Source organism: Astyanax mexicanus, chromosome 1, assembly GCF_023375975.1.
Source record: "Astyanax mexicanus isolate ESR-SI-001 chromosome 1, AstMex3_surface, whole genome shotgun sequence".
Taxonomy (NCBI): Eukaryota; Metazoa; Chordata; class Actinopteri; order Characiformes; family Acestrorhamphidae; genus Astyanax; species Astyanax mexicanus.
In genome coordinates this window covers 130,526,970-130,545,165 of record NC_064408.1, presented here as the reverse complement: position 1 = coordinate 130,545,165, position 18,196 = coordinate 130,526,970, and the positions used below count along the sequence as shown (strand labels likewise).

Genomic DNA, 18,196 nt, shown 5'->3' with positions numbered 1-18,196 from the left:
CTGTGTGCCTGTGTTAAGTACAATAACCTATAGTATCATTAAATCAAATAAATTAAATCATTAAGTCACATATGTACATGTACTGTTTATACAATAAAACACAGCTAAATGACTTGAGCTGAGAAAAGAAATGTATGTTTAACCATTGGACCGCTATTTAAACACATATTGCATTTTACCTGTAAAAAATATTCTATCTATATTTCTAGTGGAGGAACAAAAGCAGTTTTAAACTGATCTGTAATTTGTTTATAGAAAAAAAAGTAGAGTGGGTATGCCTGCAATGACTCATATGCCTAGCTCACTTTCCTTGACTCCTCTACTGCTTATAGTTCTGTAACTCTGTGTTCTGTATTATAATATACAATATTAATATTGGTATTTTGTTTTATATTTCTAATCTTTGAGATGAACAGATTCAAGAGTATTTATCCTTCACTTTCATCAGTCACCACACACTTGACGTCAAACCCTTTTATACCCTAGGCGCTTTGCAGAAAGTGTAAATAACACACATGCCCCTTTAAAATAGACTTAATAATAAATCAGGCATGTAAATCACTCTTTGCTGAATTTATTCTCTAAGCCTTAAAATTTTGCTAACATGGGCCCCTCTAAACAGCTTTCTAAATGAATGAAATTAAATTGCAGTGAAGTTAAATTTTAGGCCATATTTGTTTCTGTAGATTGCAGACACAAATCTTCAGATAGCAGAGAGACTATTTGCAGGTTCATCCTGGTTAAAGGATACATGAGCTTGTGGCCTTAAACAATTGTGATTTTTAATTAGAAGACTACAAGTTGTGTAATGTGAACCTGTTTTGGCCACCTCCTCCCGTGAGTCTGCCAGTGACACTGTGCAGAATAGCTTACATAAACATAATAAAAGAATCATGAAAAGGAAACCTTGTCACAAGACCCAATGTTTGAGTTTGCTAAATAACATCTAGAGAAGAAGAAAATAAAACTCTTATGCCACACCCACCTAAAAAAAGTTGGAAGCACTTATGTTGTTGCCCAAACATTAATTTTATAATGTAAATACATATTTTGTAGCTCTTAATATCTTTCAAGACAAGCTAAGACTAAGGTTTACTACAATAAAATATAAAATCATAGCACAAATGTGGCTAATTTTCTGCATATAACAGTATAACACACAAATTGCATTACACCCCAAATGCAAAGAAAAAGTGCATATCACTACAGACTTACAGTATATTAGGAAGGCCATGGTGTTTATTGGTAATATTTCATGGTCATTGGTAATGTTCATGTATTAACACAGAATAGCAGTGATCGTGTCATGAGGTTACCTGCAGTCAGTTTAGTAGAAGAGGCTGCTGAACTCTCACTCATTACCTGTCCTCCACCTGCTCCACCTGAGAGAGAGCACAGCAGTACAGAATAAGAAACAACATCAGATAATCAATCACAAAAACACTGAACTGAGCACTATTCATTATTATTAACTAAATACAATAAACTAAATAAAACAGTCTAAATACACAGGTTCTGTTCTGTAAAATGTTCATTTTATTTTTTGTTAATGAACATTATTCTTTAATAATTTATATATAATTTTATCTCTGAAAGGCCAATTACCCCACCCACTCATTGTGACTCCCCCTATCACTAGGAGGGTAAAGGCCAGAGCACGCCTCCTCCGATACATGTGATAATGCAGCATCACAGTCGGCTAACAAATGCCACAATGAGAGTGATGAGAGCTGTTGATGGAGAAGCAGCATAAACTACTGTTCTCTCTCTCAGATTCCGGCTGCTGATGGAGAAACAGCATGACATACTGTGCTCTCTCTCTCTCTCAGACTCCGGCTGCTGATGGAGACTGGTGTAACGCGTGATGAGACGGGAGGCGGACGTTTAAACGGGTAAGACATGACTTTTAATAAATAACAAATAAACAAATAAACAAACAAGGGAAAAACGAATAAATATATGTACATAAACAAACAGGGAAAACAAACAAAGAGCTAAACTAAACAGACAAGTACAAAACAGGGCTAGGGATATATATACAGGGATAAATACAGGAATATATACAAAACAAGGAAATAACGTGACTAGGAAATATACAAGAAATAAAGAGAACTAGAAATAAACAAGAAACAAGCAGAGCGTGACGAAACCGTGAATAAACAATAGCTAACGTGGCGAGACAAAACAACAGGGGAAGGTGCAAAGACCGACCGCAAACATAGATTAACAAGTACTATTTATACTAAACATGAAACACAGAACACCTGGGAAGGGGCGGAGTTACAAATTAGACACACGTAATGGAAAAGTACAAGAGAAACACACTAGGAAACGGGGAAGACACCAGAAAACATAGCGAGGGCGTAACAGAAGCCCCTCCCTAAACGCGCAGCTCCCGAGGCGCGTAAAAACGAACCCCGGGGGCCGGCGGCGGGGAGAGGCCGGGAAACACAAGAGACGAGACCTGAGACTTAACATGGGGCAGAACTGGAGACTGAACTGAAGACTGGACAGGAGACTGGACAAAGAAAGGAGACTGAACCGGGGACGTGACTGGAGACTGGACATTGGGCGAGACACGAGACTGGACGGGGAACTGGACAGGGGACGATGACTGGACGTGAGACATGACAGGTGACTGGACAGGACTAGACATGGGAACGGGAACCAAAACATTGACAGGAACAGACACGAAGACGGTGACAGGAACAGGTACACAGAAACCAGACAAGACAGGAACAGGAACATAGACCGACACAGGAACCATAACGGGGAGCGACATGGGGACCAGAAAGACCTGGGGATGCCCAGGACTGGCTAAAGTCATAGGGGTAGTTCGTGGAGCCAGCCTGGGCAAAGTTCTTGGGCTGGGGTCCGGGGGCCTTGGGGCAGACCTGGGCACACGAGGCTTGGGGCAAAACTTAGTCCTGGGCGCCGGGACTGGCATGGGTGTGGTGACGGGCCTCGCTGGCGACGCGACGGCTTGGGCAGCAGAAGCTGGAGGCGCGGCGACTCGGGCAGCAGGAGCTGGTGGCGGTGCGGCGTCTCTGGCAGCAGGAGCTGGCGGTGCGGCGACTCGGGCAGCAGGAGCTGGCGGTGCGGCGACTCGGGCAGCAGGAGCTGGCGGCACGGCGACTCGGGCAGCAGGAGCTGGCGGTGCGGCGACTCGGGCAGTAGACACTGGCGGTGCGGCATCTCGGGCAGCAGGAGCTGACGGCGCGGTGACTTGAGCAGCTGGGGCTGGCGGCGTGGTCGGCGCTGGAGCGGTAGGCACCGCTGGCACAGGGTCATGGACGGTGGGCACTGCTGGCTTCGGCACATGGGCAGTGGACACCGCTGGCACAGGAACATGGACGGTGGGCACTGCTGGCTTTGGCACATGGGCAGTGGACACCGCTGGCACAGGAACATGGACGGTGGGCACCGCTGGCATCGGCACATGGGCGGTGGGCACCGCTGGCACAGGAACATGGACGGTGTCTGGCACCGCTGATATCGTAGCATGGACGGTGGGCACCGCTGGTACAGGAACATAGGCGGTGGGCACCGCTGGCATCGTAGCAGGAGCGGTGGGCACCGCTGGCATCGTAGCATGGGCGGTGGGCACCGCTGGCACAGGAACATTGGCGGTGGGCACCGCTGGCACAGGAACATTGGCGGTGGGCACCGCTGGCACAGGAACATTGGCGGTGGGCACCGCTGGCACAGGAACATTGGCGGTGGGCACCGCTGGCACAGGAACATTGGCGGTGGGCACCGCTGGCACAGGAACATAGGCGGTGGGCACCGCTGGCACAGGAACATTGGCGGTGGCGGGCACCGCTGACACAGGAACACTCACATGAACTGACTTGGACCCTTGGGCTGTAGATGTCTGTGTGACGACTCGGGCTGCTGAAGACTGCACGGAGACTTGACCTAATTTCACCGCAGCGTATTCAGGTTCCGGGGTGGCAGTGGCAGTACAGTGTAGCGCCGTTGTCATGGGAACCCCGGAGCGAAGATCTGCTGCCGCTACGGGTGACTGGAAGCGCTGCTCGGCGGTCGCCGTGGAAGCTGGGTCTGCAGCCGTAGAAGATGCGAGCACCGAAGCAGCCAGAGAAACTTGACCCGTGGAATCAGGAGATGCTAACTGCGTTAGCCGCGTAGCCGTGGGAATGCCTGGAGCTGCAGCCGCTGGAGATGCTAACTGCGTTAGCCGCGTAGCCGTGGAGAAGCCTCGAGCTGCAGCCGCCGGAGGAGCTAGCTGGTTAGCCTCAGAAGCTAGCTGCGGAGCCGACGAGGTGGAGCGCGCCCTGGGAGGCGGGTGGAGGATAGCCTCCGCAAGCGGCGGCAAGCGGGCTCTCGTCGGAGGGTAGAACTCGTCCTCCGAACTGGACGCGGCTGCGAGGAGGTCCACGTAATCCCAGAAATAGTCCTCACAGTCCGCGTTTCTGCCCGCCTTGCCTACCTCGCGGTTCGGAGCGAGGCCGATGGCCCCAACCGTTAGCCCCCCCCCAAGAAAATCCTCCGATTTTTGGGACCTCTTAGAACGCCTAGCCCGAGGCCTTCTCCGGCCTCGAGGCCTCGGGTTTTCCTGCGCCGAGGTCCCAAAGGGGGCATGACGGATGGCCAGCCCGGATCCAACCCAAGGGTTTCCCGCATAAACGTCCATGGCGGTCGGTCTTTCTGTAACGCGTGATGAGACGGGAGGCGGACGTTTAAACGGGTAAGACATGACTTTTAATAAATAACAAATAAACAAATAAACAAACAAGGGAAAAACGAATAAATATATGTACATAAACAAACAGGGAAAACAAACAAAGAGCTAAACTAAACAGACAAGTACAAAACAGGGCTAGGGATATATATACAGGGATAAATACAGGAATATATACAAAACAAGGAAATAACGTGACTAGGAAATATACAAGAAATAAAGAGAACTAGAAATAAACAAGAAACAAGCAGAGCGTGACGAAACCGTGAATAAACAATAGCTAACGTGGCGAGACAAAACAACAGGGGAAGGTGCAAAGACCGACCGCAAACATAGATTAACAAGTACTATTTATACTAAACATGAAACACAGAACACCTGGGAAGGGGCGGAGTTACAAATTAGACACACGTAATGGAAAAGTACAAGAGAAACACACTAGGAAACGGGGAAGACACCAGAAAACATAGCGAGGGCGTAACAACTGGAGCATGATTGAGGTTAATAATGCATATTAATCTAATTTAATTTAAGGGTTTATATTCTTTGCATCTTTATAATAATCAAATAAATATAATCTAACAAATATATTTATTATTTATTCTATTTTTTTTATCAGAATGATCTTAATAAAACTGACCACAGTGTAGTAAAATTATGCAGAAAAAATGGCCATTTGTGTAATTTGTACAATCACTGTCTGTCCTCTTATTCCTCTTTTACTTTACTCCTTTTATAGTTTTCAGATGTTTCAGATTTGTTTTACCTTCATGCTGAGATTCAGCTCCAGCGTGAATATGAACTGAGCCATAAAAATTTCCTTGTAGTACAGGTGCAATGACATTCCCTCCAGTCTGAGCTGTGGTGGTCAGAACCAGTTCACTGGGAGCTGTGGGGTTCTGTGTTGTGGTGGTCAGAACCAGTTCACTGGGAGCTGTGGGGTTCTGTGTTGTGGTGGTCTGGACCAGTTCACTGGGAGCTGTGGGGTTCTGGGTTGTGGTGTTCTGGATCAGTTCACTGGAAGCTGTGGGGTTCTGGGTTGTGGTGGTCTGGATCAGTTCACTGGAAGCTGTGGGGTTCTGTGTTGTGGTGGTCTGGACCAGTTCACTGGGAGCTGTGGGGTTCTGGGTTGTGGTGTTCTGGACCAGTTCACTGGGAGCTGTGGGGTTCTGGGTTGTGGTGGTCTGGATCAGTTCACTGGAAGCTGTGGGGTTCTGGGTTGTGGTGGTCTGGATCAGTTCACTGGAAGCTGTGGGGTTCTGGGTTGTGGTGTTCTGGACCAGTTCACTGGATGCTGTGGGGTTCTGGGTTGTGGTGGTCTGGACAGGACTGGTTTGATCTGTGTTCATATGAGAGCATAAGTCTTTCAAGTGTTTCAAGTGCATCAACATTTCCACAGTCAAAAATCAGAAACAACCAAAGGTGGATAGAGTAGCCAAAGGCAGAACTTTTGTAAAAGTACTATTACTTCAAAGTAATCTTTATTTAAGTAGAAGTAAAACAGCTCATTTGACCTCAGTAAAAGTAAGAAAATATTGATTAACAAAACGATTCAAGTAGTGAGTTTCTTTTCTTTCCCAAAGAGGTTTATATGATGTATTTGCTGGCTACTAGTTATCAAAACGATGAGTCGATATATTTATCAGTAAGATTATTTTGTTAAATAACTGAATAATTGTCAGTCCTGACTTTGTGAGTCTGCCTATTCAGAACAATTGTCCCCCCAAAGACTCCATTTCCCAGCAATCTCAGCCCATGGACTACAATGACTCGGCTGAACTCGGCCTTTCTCACCTTCTGATCACACATTTCCCACACCTGTTTGCACCTGTATAAATAGCCCTCTGTTCCCTTTGTTCCTCGCTGAGTATTAACTAGTTTTCTATCTCTGTTATGATGCGTTTTCCTGACTTTCTTGACTTCTTGTTATCAACCCTTTTTTGCTCTAAGTTTTCTCTCTTGCCTAGCCCTCTGGTTTTGTTGTGGATTTTTTGTTACTGACCTTGTTTCCTCCTCTGACTACTATCATGTCCTTCCCTGTTTAACCTGCATGTTTTACCGTGTACCGACCCTGGCTTTGGCTCACTATATTCTAGTATGATGCTTTGGATCTGTGTTTATAATAAACCTGTGTTTTCTAATCAGCACTTGTCTCTCGTGGTTCCTGGCCCTGCTGACAACAATAAGCTGTAATTAGTCTAACATATTTAATTCAATAATGTTATACTGTTAATCTGCAGCTTTATTACTATAAATACTGCTGTCGTTCTGAAATTACAGATTTTCTTGCAGTGTTCAGCGAACCAGAGGGTGGGGGCTATAAATGGGCTGTGTCCCAAAACCCATTTCTGTTTAAAACCCTGTTACCTTTAGCACTGTGTGTTGTTGACATCTCCAGAGAGTAGATTTAGTGCAGGGTGTAGGGAGTGATGTGGGATGGACCTGTAAACTGTGATGTCTGAAGAGCATTTATAACTATGCATTATAACAAGAGGACGATGTAAACGTGAGGAAAACTAGGTGTCTTTTCTCTAAACATTGCATTCGGGTTCGGGGCTCATTAAAAATCGTTCAGCCCAGGACAGATGGTGAACGGACTTGTACAAGGTCCTGAAGGAAGCTTTCAGAGATGTGTTTGAATTAAGCAACAGAAAATGTGCATTGAATTAAAAATGACTCATTACTTATAGTTGTAATGTATAACATGAGGAACAAAGGTGAATATAATGGAGTAAAAGATTTCTGACATCTCAAATGTACTCAAGTAAAAGTGTTAAAAAATATAATGTAATTAAGTAAACGTAGCGTGTTACTACCCACCTACCAATCAATTATTCTCTGTCAGCAAATTTCTTAAAAAACTCTTTTCTTTTCATGTTTTAGACAAAATGTGTGAGAGTGGACCTGGAAGAAGCGCTAGAGAAAACTTAAATCATGTTACCTTATGATTTCCAATATTTGTTCATTAGTATTTATTTATTTTTATCTAAATATAAGAAACTATATAAGACATTAGTTAAAAAATGGATGATCTTGTCCAAGAAAGAAAGAGAAAGGAAAGAAAATGGGGGAGGAGCATCTGCTACATCACCTTTTTGATCTGGATCATCCTCCAACACTTGTGGATCCCCCTCCATCCTGTAGGACTGCTCCTGTAGAAGGAGAGTAGATTCAGGTTTAGTGGAGGATTTCTGGTAAAGATGTAGAAGTTCCTGGATTTCTGAAGGAGGACAGAACCCATGTTTTAATGTTATTAGTAACATCTACAAAACACCAACCACTCCTTCTTTAAGAAGCTTTACTGGATCAGTGATGGTCAGGAGTGAAGTGGGAGTTTGAGGAGAATTAGGTCAAACAAACAACATAAAGAAACACAAAGAAATCAGACAACACAGTAATTTTCATTACATTTTAATAAAATAATTCTCCAGTTTAGGATAATATTAACTGTACATATTAAAACTGTAGCAGAGGAGTGTTAAAAGTAAAGATCAGAAAGTTTAGATTAAAAGACATTGTTCATGTATCCTGTAGAATCCAGAGAGAAAGAGTAAAAATAAAGAGTGTAATTAAATGAAATGATCTTACCTGCTGTGAGCAGAGCTGTATCAGTCCATGAGCTTTTAGTCCTCAGCTTCTAAACTCCTGTACTTTTAGATCTGGAACAGAGGATAGAATTTAGCTTTTAGATCATTCTGATCATAAACTTTCCATATAAAACTTCTTCAGCTTTTAAAGATAAGCTTCAGTGCAGACCCGGACTCCAATACCCAGAATGCACCCATTTAGTCCCTCATATGACACATCACATGACACCTCCCCGACCACAATCACCTGAATACTGACTTGAATATTGACCTGTTTCACACACTATACATACCCCTGCACTTCACACACTCCTGGAGTATTAAATCTGGTTCCGTCTGTCTATATAAAGCCGTTTTCTTGCCTGTGTTTTGTTTATTTGTGTGAATCTTTTTGTATTTATGACTTAAGGCCTCGGCATACTTCCAGCGAAACGAATTTCGTGAGCATTGCACGAAGTCAAGCGCGCTTTCGCAAGCTTTCGAGCTGGCATACTTTCTGCGGCTTCGCTTTGCCTGTCTCGCATGCTCCACAACTGCAGGTGGTGCTGTTATGTTAGTAACGCTTAGTTTCATGACTACCGGAAAACCATCGCGCTCTGTCTAAACAAGCTCCGGTATGGCAACGTGTGAAATACTATAAAACGTGTGAATCGTAAAGGTGAGGGTACCGCTGTACCTGCTCAGCCAGCCTTTCTTCAAAATCGTCCATGTTTGTTTTCTTGGCACGCCTCTTTTTTAACGACCAATCACAGCCTTTGTCGCGTTGTGTCTTCGGCCGTGGAGTTCGCCCAGCTTCCATGTGCACGACACGGCGAACGAAGCCCCTGTGCAACGTCTGCGCCTGTTCGTTTTCTCCGCAATTACATCACATTGTTCGCTAGAGCCAAGCGAACGTCGTCTCCGCATGAAGTATGCCGAGGCCTTTAGATTGGGTCTTATCCTCTAATACTGCACTGCTGTGTGTTTACCTGGATTGTCTCACTCTCCCTTGGTACGTTTCTTGTCCTTCGTTTTTCTGGTTTTAATCCTGCCTGTTTCTTATCATGATTTTGGATTGTCCCATTACGTTAAACCTGCGCTGGTCTCCTCCCTGCCTGGCGCGGACAGAATACTTAACCTGTGCAAAATATATGAAATCAATTGGAATATTTCTAACATATTGAATACAAAAATGGCAAAAGAAAAAATCTCTCTTCCCCCACCAGTTGGGATCTGGGACAAGCTTAAATCCAAATTCTTTTTTTACACTTGGAAAGTTATCAACTACACAGTGTAGTAAAATAAAGGGAGGTCTCTTTTTCCATTATTTAAATTATATGCCCAAGCTTTTGTCCTTCATCCACTGGCAGTGTGGCTCAATCCAAGCCTTTGCACATCATGGTTCACCATTGAAGAGGCTATAATTTCAGACCAATAACATCATATTTAATATCCACATGGAGCACAAGTTTAACTCCCCATTGAGAGATTCTCTCTACAACAAACTGTCTCTTGTAGAATGTCTTTTTTCTGTTAATTCAATCCCCCCTTTTTCCCATTACACTGATAATATCATCCTCTCCTCACTCCTTTATCCTCTTCTTCTTTCACTCTTATCCTCCCCTTTACCCCAGTGAGAGTTTAACCCTAAATGTTCTATTCAGTCAGAGCGAGAGAAGGAACGATTCTGAACTCCTGAACCTGACAGACTGGTTATGATAGACTGAGCTGTTCTCATACGTTTCTGTAAATAAACTCAACTCAACTCTGAACATCCAGATTCCTGATCAAATATACAGACTCTGATTTACAGGATCTTCTTTCTGATCATTTCTGCAGTCTGACTTTTATATCTTCTAAAACTCTTATCCACCAGATGGTGTTCTGGAGATGTAGATATAGATTTATTTAACTCTATATGCACTTGATGATCTCTCCCCTCTGTGATTTATGTTTTCTAGGAGAATCAGGGATTTTTATGTATACAATATATATGACTTTATAGCTCATAAATACGACGTGAATCACGTTCAGGTGCTTTTTCCCATTTACTTCTGTCTTTCTGTTTTCAGATCCTCTGTCTGATGATGACGAGGGTGGTGAACATTGTTCATGATGTTCAGTAGTTTACTCCACTGATGTGAAGACGTTCCAGTTTCCCGCTCTCCCTCTTTTTAACACTGCTTATCAAAAACACTACAGCACAAAAGAGAATGCTGCTCCCACAGTTTCTGACAGATCTCCAATAACCCCACCCTCCTACATCTTCATATTTCAGGAGAAATCTCATTTAGTTCTATTTCTACATTTATTGCTGACAAAGTGCATTCATACCACTTCAGAAAAAATGTTTATTAATCAATTATTATTATAAATGTCCAAAAACTTCCGAGAACCCTAATTAGTGAATTTATTTATTTATTTTATTGAACACCCATTGCTGACATTTCAGCTATAGACTCCATAAGCAAAATATTACAATACGTGTTTACACAAATATAACTAACTGTAATTACACTGTTTATTACACTGTAACAGAAACAGTGTAAGATGCTGTTACTCTACATGTATTTTCTGAACCACAGACAAAATCACATTTAACTTGTTTTACTGAGATAAGAAGAATCTAATCCTACATTTAACTACAGGAAATGGTCATTTGACCCCAGTATAGAAGAGTATGTGTTGAGTGATTTATGTGTCTTTCTCTGTAAGGCTATAAATGATGGTGAAAACAAATTTCCATTGTGAACAATAAAGACTATCTATTAATCTATACTGAGCTCTATGACCTCATAGTGAAGACCGTACATAATAAGACATAAGTATATAAAGTATAGATTTAGTACAGATTTTATAGATAAAGTAGAGATTTCTACTATTTTATGTTTCAGTAAGTCAGACAGAAGAAAGATTAAGTGTATCAGAAGTATAAAAAAATCAGGATTTAAACTCACTTATGTCCTAATTCTGTAGTGTTATACTGTACTGTACACTCTTTTATTCATACACATACTGTTTCACTCCTACACACACTTAAACACACTTTAAAGTTTGTACTTTTCACTAGAAAGATAAAAACCTGCTGGATTACATTTTTGTCCCATAACTTAAATGTTTGTTCTTTTCTCTGGAAGGATAAAAACCTGCTGGATTACATTTTAGTCTCATTTAGTCATCATTATTTTGGTTAAAGTACTGAACCCTATAGCAGCAGTGTGAGCTCTTGTTGTAGAAAATCGAGAAAAAGGAGAAATGTTTTAACCATCGCTGTCAATGTTAACAAGCTAAAGCATGCGATTAATCTGTAACATATATTTTAAAATGCATATTAATCATTGTACCAAGCTTAGCACCAGTTTCCTCCTTAATTTCCTCTTTATAACAGAGGCTGGTGATGAACAGCATCAGTGGTTTTATTTAGCAAAGCAAACACAGCATCACTACTGTCGAGATCACAGGTTAAAAAACTATTTATTTATGTAGAAATCTTTCCTAGACGCACAGCTGCTCCTGTTTCCTGCTAAAGCTCTTCATTAAACACTTACACGGCACATTAAAACAATCAAAATTACAGAGAAATATCAGCATTTAAAGAGAAATCCAGAGTGAAATGGACTTGGGGTGAAGTAGTGAAACATGATAACCAGTATGAACTTTTGTTAAACAGCCCAACTCTCCCCCAGCATTCTGAAATACAGCACTTTTAGCTGAAGCTCCCAACAGACTTACAGTGCTAACAACTACCATCTACCTTCAGAGCAGAGTAATGTAGAGAAATCACACTCATATCATATTATTATGTGATAAAGACAGTTCACCTCATCACCATAACCCCGGGGACATTAGTGAGTGGGAGTGTAGTTGTGTTTACTGACCTCCTGTTCCTGTCTTTAATAAAGCTGTAGAGCCCAAATGGATCCAGTTAAGAGGCTGTTTTATCCCACCGGGAGGATCCACTGATGGGGAGGGAAAGGGGATCACTCTTCTCAGGGGAACCTGTAGAATAGAAATGAAATAGATATGTATAAATTATAGAACATGACCAATCATATAATAATACTTACTGCTAATAACTGTTTGAAGTAATCTAGTTTAATCAGTAATACAGAACTGGGGTTGTTTTGGGATAATTTACCCCTCCATAAAGAATTTAGTCTCCTGGGGGCGGGGCTTCTGCTTTATATGCCCTGGGTTTCTACCCAGCTGGGGTTCTTCCTCTCCCCCCCCCCCCAGTCTATATCATACCATCGGGCTGATGTGGTGATGTGAGGTTGTTTTGTGGTCTTTTGTCTCTTGTCTCATGTACGTCTATATCTGTGACCTTGTGTAGTGTCTATTTCATTTTTTATTATTTATAATTTTATTTAGTTGTATTTTAGTCAACTATTGCTTTATGTATTTTTGGGGGTAGGAGAGTAACACAAGTTCAATACTCTTTTTTCCTGAACAAGTGCTGTATTAAGAATAAAACTAAAAACTACTTGACTACATGTGATGTACATTTTCTCTATTTTCGTGTATTTCCAATACTCTCTAAATATATAAAAAGGTGTATAATAAAGATATGTAATTGCAAAAATAATTGCAATATTTAAATCATTGGTCTAGTGATGTGTAGTCAAAGTGAACAGACAGTGAACCATTTAAGCCAAAACAAAAAAGAAACAAAAAAAAAATTCCACCTAAACAAACAAAAAAAAATTTAAAAGCCAAACACAGCTTCCTCTAAAGCAGCTGCCTTATTTGTTCAGAGGGATTAAAATTTAATGTACAAGCTTTAACAAGATTGCGAAAATTAAACTCACTGTATAAGAATGAAAATAGTTTTATAAGAATAAGTTAATAATAATAGTAATACATTTTCTAAAAATAAGTTATAATAATAAGAATAAAACCATTTAAAGTTAATTAAAATATCAAAATATTAATCTTACCTTTATATTTCTGGATTCTGCAGTAAAATCCTCTGTGTTTGAGCACAGTGTCTCTTCATTAACTGAAAGTATTTTTGAGGTGTGTGTCATCAGATTACAGTAAGTGTCACATGATTTCTTTAGTCTGGTTTCAGGTTGTTTAGTTAGATTTTAGAATATTTTCGGGTTTGTCTCAGGTGTGTCTTAATTTGCACACGAAACAAGACATTATAGTCTCCATCTAGTGGCCAGTTAGAAGAGAAATTCAAACAAACACTGAAGATGAAGCATCACACATCTGAAAGGATTCTGCATGGAGGAGTGGGAAACACTTTCTCCAAAAGAGGGAAATCTGAAATACCTGCTATGAGGGCATAGAATATTCTAACATTTTTCAAATTAGAAAAAATACATTTTTGCTAATTATATTTAACAACTTTTAAACAATGTTGAAAAGGTTTTTTTCAGTTTCATTTGTTTAGTTATATTACCTCAATCTCTCAATACTGTAAAAAAGCCCAAATACCCATACAAGTCAATATGTTTAAAAAAGGAGCATGTAATTACAGAGCATGTAATTATTTAGAATAATTAATTTACTTGCTTGGCAGCACTGATATATGATACATATTAATGCTGTCAAGTGAATAAAAATATTAGATTAATTAAATTACAATAAAATAATTACATTAATCGCTTTTTACTAGAGAAGTATTTTAAATTGTGCAATAATTTAAATTGAAATGAATTTCAGTGGAGCAGTAAATGAATAAATATATAAATGTCACAGACTTCAAATTCCACATCTTTTTATTGCAGACACATACCAGACATCTTTACAATCACATATATAACATGAATTATACCATTTATTAAAGGTCACCTTCCGTCGTTTTTTCTTTCATTTTAAAATGTCTAGTTGTGGTCTCTAGTATGAATGAATGACATGTGAGCCGTTTTTGTAAAAAAAAAGTGCTCAGGTGTCTTTGTATAGCTCTTTTTCAATGCACTGTTTTAGGGGTGTGTCCAAAATGACTGGATTTCAGCTTTGCTCATGAATATTCATACATGCAAACAGCATGCAAATATCTCTTCTCTGATTGGCTAGAAGCACTGCGACGCCCCTCCACCGCTCAGCCGCTCACTGCCTCCCCGCTCCAGTCAGCATTGCAGCTGTAAACACTACCACATGTCTTCAGAAATACAACCGTATATGTTTGACCCTGAATCTGAGGAAGAAGGAGAGATGACAGAAGAACCGCTTCCTGATCGTTTGTCGATAAACGTTTCAGAATGGTAATATTTGCTTGTCAACTTAACGTTTTTCCTAAAATAGGTATAAAGTTAAGTTTTTAGCTATAGTCATTATGCGTTCAAGTTTAACAAACAGAAAGAAATCTTTTAAAAATAAAGATATTTTTACACTAACTACAGTATTTGCAATGTCATATGTTACTTTACAACATCTGTGTAATGCCAAGTGCAGTTCAGCCACTGACCTAGTCTTAGAGTCTCATTAAAACGCGGAATCCAACCGGAGTTCCTATGTAAACCTAAAGTTACTTACAGAAGGTAGCTAACTTAGCCACCTAGCTAAGTAACTAACCAATGCTAATGTAAACAGAACTCTTTCATTGATTTCATGGTTAAATAATACAACACTGGAATTAGGGAAGCTCTAAATACCCATTAATTTGTTTATTTGCCCACTGTTTGCTTCCTTTCCTAGTCCCTAGTTCTGTAGTTTCTGTAAAACACGGAATCCCCTGGAGATCTGATTTGCTACACCTATAGTTAGCTTAGCTACTTACACAAGATGTAAACAGAACCATTTAATTTATTTTATTAACACAATATAATTATATATACATAATAATTAACACAATACTGAGATAATGGGAAGCTCTACTCATTTACAGCGGTTAATGAATTCCGCCTCTTATTGAGAAGGTACTTATTAATTCCAGGTACCTCATTTAAAAGACCATTGGGTCATAGCACAACAATTGAAAATGTTCTAAACATACACACTTACCTATCTCAATTTTACTAGGTGCACTTGTGGGAATTGCGCCAGGATGCCCACAGAAGCAGAGAATGTGTGCTGCAAGGAGATTCCTCCGGTAAAGATAAATATTAGATGGCATTTGTTGATACCATAGTTTGTTGACAAATGGTCCTCATGCTGTTTACGTTCACGTCTGACTTGTCAGGTGGTTAGAAGAATGGGTGACACCAGTACCCCTGTGTCCTGTATGACCCTCCACCCAGGATTAGAACCAGTCTGCCTAAACATATACTCCCTTCAAAATGCACTAAACATTTATAGAGCTGACTATGGCCCCCTGAGAGACAGAGGATATGAAAGGTAAGATAAACCATATTTAACCTAAAAAGTAATATACAAAAGCCAATATACCAAACGGTGGTCCATTGTCAAATTAAATACCTTTTTATTATATTTACATAGAGTAGAATTGAAAAATAAGGCAAAACAAAATAATAACATCGAAACAATGTTCAGAATTTACAAATTTCTCTGTTTACTAGGCAATGCAGACATCTGGCCTACAGGTCATTTGTAAGCTGGTGCTGGGGTTATTTAGGGAGAAAGGTCCGAGTTGTTGTTCCAGCTTGTGTTGTCCTGCGGATCATAGGTGGAGGACTGGGGTTCAGTTGGTACTGTGCAGTGGTCACTCTCTTCATCCTCCTCCTCCTCTTCATCTACCCAAGGTCTTTTAGCTGCCCTTGGAACAACAGACTTAATGGGTGTAGAGTGTACAGGCCCCCACGGTGCATCCAAAGTACTTGTGGCAATACTCGTACTTGTGATGAAAGACTCTGTTTGGGTACCTATAATAAATGAAGGTTTTTTACAGTCAAGGTACAAGATAATACACACTCACTATTTCACATAATACTGCAATGGAACAATGTAAAAAAAATAATAATAATAATTCAACAAGAGTGTTAATGTGTATGAATTACCAGGTAGCACATCACAAAAAGAAAACATTCTGGAATATCAATTGTATTTAATGCATTTGATTGATGAGCACACACAAACCTAAAGTACCAGAAAAATAATATTAGAAAATAGTACTACATAAATTAAAATAAGATCTAGATTACAAACCTTTGCTTCTAAAGTGAGGGCCTAATGTACCCCTAGAAAGTTGTGTAGCCCGACATAAAAGGCTGGGTGGGTCTGTTTGGGTACTGGTATGAATGATGGGTGTCACCAATGTCTGTGATGTGCTCTGGAAGACACACAAAACACTAAGTAAACAGCAAGTAATCAAGCGAAACATTAATGTAAACAAAAAACAATCATAATAAAATAAGACAGGCTAAATTACACTATTATAAATACTCTATCTGCAAATGTTCTACTGATACGGGAAAATTCAGAATCTTGCATAGCTTGGTGATGTTGATAGCTAGTTACTTACACAAGATAGCTAGCATAACAAGTGTAAAACATAAATAATTTTTACATTTTTTTATATTATACGTATATTATACATATTTCATATTTTTTTGTGAGATGGGAAGCTACATATATACTCATTAATTAGCTAATTTATCCACTGTTTACTTTCACTTGATTCTGTTCTTACACAGTCCCTAGTGATATCAAGTTAGCCATTTTAGCCAGGCTAAGATGATTTTGTTGTTAATATTATAAATCGTGGGGTAACGCTTAGTTTAGGACGGAGAATATGGGTTTAACACGCTAACATTAAGTCTCTGGATAGCAGCTAGCAGGCGAGTGTGGTCATAGATCTGAGTGCTAGCCTGCCTCAGGGGTGCTCATTCCTGGTCTTGGGAGATTTCAGATGTAAAACAAGTCAATAATGGTAGCTAACCTGTCCTGGAGGGCCTTGATTACCCGGAGCAGGTGTGTGAGGTTAGAGCAGATAAACCATACAGGAACAGAAATAAGCACCCCTGGCTTAGCTTGTGCCTACTTCATGTGTGCTAACGCTAACATGCGAACGTGAAGAACATAAACAAACAATTTAGAAACAAAAACCCTGGGGGGTAAAAGTTACTTACCGGCTGTGAGCTGGTGGTCGATCGGCGTGACGGTACAGATCCAGGTTTTAATATCAACATTGAAGCAAAACCCCTACTGTATTCACCATAGTTGGAGAAGTCACTGCGTTCAAAATGACTACAACACACCAATATGTAAGTATTGTACCTCGCTGGTGGTGTTCCATAGATAAATTCTAACCATCTGTTCCTTAGCTCTGAATTTCTGGACAAAGAATATAACACGGATGTGTTATTTCCACAAATAACACAGGTACAGACTTTCTCTGCCATGTTACTCCTAGCTCCGCCTCTGGGAGTTTCTCGAGCCAAGGTGGGCCGGTCTGTGATTTTCTGCCTATGTAGGCAGAAAGGTAATTTAAAATTCACCCGTTTTTCGGAGGGGGGGGGGGGATTTCTTTGCTTAGCTCCTGCAGACAATGGGGGCTGCAAAACAGTTTAATGAGCAGGTGTGCACATTCAACTCAGAGAGACCTACTGTATTCCACAAAGAACAAGAAAAATCGTATTTTCGCGGAAGGTGACCTTTAAAGGTCCCTACACTACAAATCTACTTCTCAATATACCAAACCAAAATCAGGCAACATATTGTACATTTATCCATTTAATTTTATACCACAGATCATCAAATCTCATCAGATTTACATATTTATGATGGAATAAAGTTCGATAGGCAGCAGTTTCAGTTTGGAGTTGTTTAGTTCCTCACTTACACGTCTTTCACCCAGTTAGTGAAATAAAGCAGTCTGTCTACGTTCTCAGAGCTCAGTACCGCCCCCTATTTTACACTGTGTTTCCTACAGGTGAGAAATCGCAGCATTAAGGGAGATAAAGCTGGTTTATAATTCTGCGTCGAGTCGACACGTTATCTACAGCGTAGCCTGCGCGAGTGTGCGTAAGTGCGCCCTCTACAACCATGAGTTTTTATACTTGTGTGATGGTGTGTTTGTGTT

At 40.5% G+C, this 18,196-nt stretch overlaps 2 protein-coding genes across 3 annotated transcripts in view; both read right to left on the bottom strand.

The window, feature by feature from the left end:
* Positions 1–6,209, bottom strand: part of LOC111190422 (NACHT, LRR and PYD domains-containing protein 12-like) — a 47,369-nt gene extending 41,160 nt beyond the window's left edge. Inside the window, exon 1 of the mRNA XM_049468659.1 lies at positions 5,469–6,209. Coding sequence (XP_049324616.1) covers positions 5,469–6,093 — 625 coding nt within the window. The 5' untranslated portion in view covers positions 6,094–6,209. The remainder of the gene's footprint in view (positions 1–5,468) is intronic.
* A 9,404-nt stretch (positions 6,210–15,613) lies between these two features.
* Positions 15,614–17,524, bottom strand: LOC125785662 (uncharacterized). Of its 2 annotated transcripts, none has more exons than XM_049469636.1 (3): positions 17,244–17,524; positions 16,321–16,444; positions 15,614–16,037 (listed from the first exon to the last, which is right to left on the bottom strand). In XM_049469636.1, the coding sequence occupies exons 1-3, from the start codon at positions 17,514–17,516 to the stop codon at positions 15,787–15,789; spliced, it is 648 nt and encodes a 215-aa protein (XP_049325593.1). In that variant the 5' UTR covers positions 17,517–17,524; the 3' UTR covers positions 15,614–15,786. The 2 variants fall into 2 exon arrangements, with proteins under 2 accessions (XP_049325593.1, XP_049325598.1); XM_049469641.1 differs by having other exon boundaries at positions 16,351–16,444; positions 17,244–17,483.
* Positions 17,525–18,196: the final 672 nt, after the last annotated feature.